The sequence below is a fragment of the Sinocyclocheilus grahami genome, unplaced genomic scaffold (assembly GCF_001515645.1).
Source record: "Sinocyclocheilus grahami isolate Dianchi unplaced genomic scaffold, SAMN03320097.WGS_v1.1 scaffold5486.1, whole genome shotgun sequence".
Classification (NCBI taxonomy): domain Eukaryota; kingdom Metazoa; phylum Chordata; class Actinopteri; order Cypriniformes; family Cyprinidae; genus Sinocyclocheilus; species Sinocyclocheilus grahami.
This window is the reverse complement of record NW_015510165.1, coordinates 1-5781: the sequence shown is the minus strand read 5'-3', so window position 1 is coordinate 5781 and position 5781 is coordinate 1. Positions and strand designations below refer to the sequence as shown.

At 38.9% G+C, this 5781-nt stretch overlaps 1 protein-coding gene across 1 annotated transcript in view; it reads right to left on the bottom strand.

Moving 5' to 3' along the window:
• LOC107577231 (dedicator of cytokinesis protein 10-like) overlaps positions 1–5336 on the bottom strand; it is a gene marked incomplete at both ends in the record, with an annotated part of 11988 nt that extends 6652 nt beyond the window's left edge. The window contains 4 exons of the mRNA XM_016263332.1: positions 1423–1529; positions 3333–3431; positions 4035–4092; positions 5121–5336. Coding sequence (XP_016118818.1) covers positions 1423–1529; positions 3333–3431; positions 4035–4092; positions 5121–5336 — 480 coding nt within the window. The remainder of the gene's footprint in view (positions 1–1422; positions 1530–3332; positions 3432–4034; positions 4093–5120) is intronic.
• Positions 5337–5781: the final 445 nt, after the last annotated feature.

Here is a 5781-nt window from a genome sequence, read left to right as displayed (position 1 = left end):
CAAACCAGTGTGTTTATGATTACAATAATATATTCAAATAAAATTGTCCAATGCCAGTTTGCGATATCAAGAGGTATAACAGCATATTCAATTTACAAATAGATGCACCTGCTCTTATGTTAAAAATAAGGTGGATAAAACAGCTTTTGCTGAAGCCCAATTGTTAACACAACAGTCAGTGCAACACGCTGTTAAAATGACAAAGCACAATGAACTCAGCTTCTGTAATGAAGGTTAACATCACATTTAGATGTCTCTGTCTGAAACTCAACTTCATTTACCTGAAATCACTCACAATGTACACACACAGTATAAACGCTCAGGATTAGATCAGCAGAGGAGAACGATCACGTCCAGGAGAAATATTGTATCAAACCATGTGTGACACACATATCATTAGCGTGTAGGGAGAGATTAGGAGAGTTAAGAGTGAGAGCAGAACAACTTAAACTAAACTTACCACTGCCTGATAGATACACAACACGCAGGAGAGAACAGAAGAGTGTTTAAACACACCAAGAGTTATGGACAGTAAATATCTATTTGCCTTCATTAATTAGGATTAATAAAACTTGTTGAGTGAACTCATACTAGCCATGCTCATTTGAGTCCCTGCATGCTTGATATTCCACACTAATTTGTATTTATTTGCTTACAGAGTTTTTTTTTCTTCATTTGACAGTTTTAAACTCTGTTAAAGTTTAAGGCCCATTCACAAACCAAGACTGAGTTCTCACACTAAAACTTGTTGCAAAATGAGTCCAATGTTCGCTATGATTAATCACATTTAATCATAATTTTAAATCAAAATTTTCAGGTTGGCCAATCTTTTTTTTATCTTACAAAATAACATAGCTATCACATGTTGACATTAGCAGATTTATTAGTTGAGCTTTTCTTTGTAGAGGTTAGTGCAGATTTCATCAGATCTCTGAAGGACAATATCAGTTGTCAATATCAGGTGACAACTGCACTTTTGCACTTTTCATAAAGTATGACTTCCAAAAGAGTGTTTGCGCGTCTCACCTGTCCATAGAAAGCCACACGATAGTAGCGTCCAAACAGGCGTTTCTCCGAGTGCACCACCTCTGTCACCTTCAGGTACGAGCGGTGAATGTCGTAGTACAGCTCTGATAACCGCTACAGGACACACAGATACAGTTCATAAACACGCCCCTTGTGTTTTCCTATCAGTCCACTGATAATCAAAATACCTTGAAATCCCGTCTCTTCTCGAAGACAGCTATAACAGGCTTGTTGATCTCTGCGATGAGCTCGTATCTCTCAGACTTCCAGAGGGAATCCACACACATCTCCAGCTGCTCCACCAGCGTGTCCTACAGGACAGAAAGACCCTTCAGCATGTTTATGAGAGACGTTTGAAGCGATCACTCCTCTGAGATGTGTGGAGTGATTCTGCACCTCCGTGTACGGAGTGTCCTGAGTGCCGGCGTCCTCCTTCATCGCTCCCTCTTCTTTCACATTAGGAGAGATGTTCATGAAGGCGGCCCAGCCCATACTGAACGAAGCTGTAGGTTCATACACAAACACAGGGAGTATGTTACTCATTCATCCATCTATCCATCTTCGATGTACCCATCCATCAACTTGTCCATTCAGGTATTAGTCTTTGTATTCCAACTATTCTCAAATCCATTTCTTCCTCCATACAGTATTCACTCATGCATGGATGGATCCACTTCATTTTCACATCCAAACATCTATCAATCCATACATCCATCCACTTAACTTTCTATCTATTAAGTCGTACATTAGCAATCACACAATAATTTAATTTCAAATGATCACTGGTTCTATTAATTGCAAGCAAACACTGTTTGCATTGTGATAATATGACAGTATGTGGCACATTACAGTGTCTTCAAGCAGCATTCGCTTGAATCGTGAAGCTGGATACAGGGAGTGCTTGTGGACACGCTCATTCACATTCAGGTCTTACATGCACGGTTCACATTATTATTTGCACGGGAGGAGAAATACCTTACACAAGCCAAAATTCAGGAAGACCTATTTTTTTAAAACACAAATAAAAAAAAATAAAACTCATTAAAACATTACCTTTCTGAGAAAAACGAGCCGATTCCAAGAGTTAAATTAATCGGGGGAAAAAGTGTATGAATACTATTTGGCAATAGTTACATTCATACAGCAAAAATGTATTACTTAAAGGAACAGTTGTGTGAATAGTCGTGAAAATGTATTCACGCTCAGGTCATCCGAGATGTAGATGAGTTTGTTTCTTCATCAGATTTGTAGAAATGTAGCATTGCATCAGTGTCTCAGCAATGGATGCTCTGCAGTGAATGGGTGCCGTCAGAATGAGAGTCCAAACAGCTGATAAAAACATTGAGTCTATAATCCACAATAACGCTTCCTCCAGTGAAAAAGTCCATCTCCTGTTGTCTCTCATATCAAGAGCCACACACATATTTGTTTAGAGCTGTTTTGGACTGTTTAGGCTTGTAAACGGTGCTTGATCTGTGCAGATTACTCTCTTAATGATGGATTTGTTTCTTACAAACACACAGTTTTTGTCTTCTCCAGATGTTAACTGATGGACTGGAGTGGTGTGGATTACTTGTGATGTTTTTATCAGTTGTTATTCTGACGGCACCCATTCACTGCAGATCATCCATTGCTGAGACACTGATGCAATGCTACATTTCTCCAAATCTGATGAAGAAACTAACTCATCCTAATCTTGGATGGCCTGAGGTTTTTTTTCTTTAGCTATCTTTTAGCTAATTTTCATTTTTGGGTGAACTATTTCTTTAATAGGGATGTTTGCTTTGTTTTCCTGTTAAAAAACATAAATTGTTAAAACAGGATGAAACTGACAAACTTAGCTTTATACTATGCCTTCTCAGACTGTACAGTGCAAAAGCTTACAGGCACATTTAAATGCTTCACAAGAACATTAGGAAACCTAAAACTGATATTAGTCTTTTGCACAGTACTGCTGATCTCAGATCATCATGGGGGAAAAAAAAGACAAAACGAATAAGAAAATGATTTTTACAGTGTACACTGACTTAACTTAAGTATGTAACTAAAATCTACTAGCTAAACATTTTAGGGAATCTGTTCCTTGCCACATTTGCTTTTGGTTCACTTACTGTGGCACTATTTTCTGTAAAGCTGCTATGAAATGATAAGCACTGTGAAAAGCTCTACACAAACAAAACTGACTTGACATGTAGGGTTAAGGTAAACTAATCTGCTTGAGAAGTAGCTCTGTAATAATGACTCAGTGTTTAGTTTAGACAGACAGACAGAACACTGCCGGACGGGGCAGGTGGAGGTGCACTCACTTTCTCCATCGTGGGGAGTTAGTAAGGGGCTAGAGTTAATTACACAGGCTCCCTCTTTGCTCACACTTGAGATCCGACCCTTCTCAGACTTCCAGTAACCTGTGATTGCAGAGCGGCATCAGGTTTAACACAGGTTTACTCGCAACCTAGGGCTGAGCAGTATGACGGGATGCACCGATTTTTCATATGATTTTGCTATATGTTAATTATGATTAAGTGATATGATGTAGCGTTTAAAACATTTCCACAGCCGTTAGTTGAATATTCAGTAAAAACAGCTATATTATGATATACACTGTTAACATTATATTCAATTAGCCATACTGTAATAAGATTTTGTTCATACTGCTCACCCCTATTTCATACTTATCACGAAGGCAAGTGCTCCAGCCATGCATCTATACTGTAAACTCATGCATCTACGCCAGCCACACAATGAGCTAGAATGCATCTAATGTCAAGGCCACAAAAACTCACAGTATAAGGAATAAAGCAAGTGGCAGGAAGGAGCAAGGAGCATTTTTCATTATGAAGTGCAGCACTGAAAAAAACAACAACAACTGAGCAGCAATGGCCAAACAGCATGTCAAACGAAAGCTCAATAGGAAGGCTATTTATGCGATGTTTGCAAAGAAAAAAAACCTATTGCATTGATATAAGCAGGCATTACTGAAATACTGATCGCCACAAGCAGCTGCTCACCTCTCCTCCGCAGAGACTCTGCTATAAGTGCTGAGATGTGGATATAGCACATGGCCGCCTGAAGTGGACAAGGAAAAGAGTTTTCAAAATTTCATTTTAAATGAGATACAAAAAGCACAAGTCCCTTTCAGAAAAATTCTAATCTGAGGTGCTGATTTCTGCATGAATGAACCTTTAAAGAAATAGTTCACCTAATGTGTCATTCCATCACTGGGTCAGCAATGGATGCTCTGCAGTGAATGGGTGCCGTCAGAATGAGAGTCCAAACAGCTGATAAAAACATCACAATAATCCACAAGTAATCCACAGCAATCCAGTCCATCAGTTAATGTCTTGAGAAGCCAAAAGCTGCATGTTTGTAAGAAACAAATCCATCATTAAGACTATTTTAATTAAAATACGAGTCCATAATCCATAATAACACTTCCTCCAGTAAAAAGTGCATCTGCTGTTGTCTCTCACATCAAAATCCAGCCACATATTTGTTTAGAGCTGTTTAAACGCTGCTTGATCTGTGCAGATTTCTCTCCTGATTCACACCAGAACACTGACTCACTGGAGGAAGAGTTATTATGGATTATGGACTCGTATTTTAGCAGGAAGCAAAGTTAAAACATTTTAGTGCTGGATGTGTTTCAGCTTTTGTCTTCTCCAGATGTTAACTGATGGACTGGAGTGCTGTGGATTACTTGTGGATTATTGTGCTGTTTTTATCAGACTCTCATTCTGACGGCACCCATTCACTGCAGATCATCCATTTCTGAGACACTGATGCAATGCTACATTTCTCCAAATCTGATGAAGAATCAAACTCATCTATATCTTGGATGGCCTGAGGGTGAGCACATTTTTAAAAAACTATTCCTTTAAAGAATATTTCCCTCAAAAATTAAAATTCTATTATTAAATTATTCACCCTCACATTTGTTTATATGTTATGCAGAATGTTAGGGATCGACAGTCACCATTCTCACTCATTGCATATCTTATATTGTGACTGAGGCTGTCTTCATCTAGCATCATGTTTTCATCATTCATGCATGAAACCAGCTACTGACAAGATCCTCTGGATGAAGTCATTCGGACCTCAGACAGGTCTCCGTTTCTAACGTGGATCTTGGCCATGCTCTCTAGCCAGGTGCATCTGAGCTCAGGTGTGCTGGCGTAGGAGTTGGCGAGACTGTACTGCAGGTCCACCAACATCTCCGGGTCCTTTTCATGCTCTTTCATTTGGGAGGTGGCCATCAGGACGGTGCGTATCCTCTTGGTCAGGTCCTTCACCTCAGCCGGGAACGTGGTGTTCTGGAAGAAAGCAAAAGATCAGTTGTTTAACATTATATTTTTGTAACGATACAGCGCTAGGTAATGTGATTGTGCTGTTCTTGTCTTCTATGACTGTAAATCTGGTCCTCCGAAACGGCTTGCAAATAAAATCAAAACTATCACTATTTTTGCAATTATATTTTATGGCACAGAAGATTCACGCTTAACTACTTCCCCCCCAAAAATTATATTTTTAGCACTTTTTTGGGGATTTGTCCCCTACCTTGTTACACTTGACTGAAAAAAGCATAATTTGTGGATAATTTTGGCAATGCTCACTCAAAAACTGAGATCAATCAGGCCTACGATCAATCAGTAAAATAAAATAAATACCGAGATTAACAAGCAATTTTTTAAAAGGCCAGTCTTTTTTTTTTTAACCAGAAATACCTAATTAGGTAAAGGATTTACAGCACAGCACAAG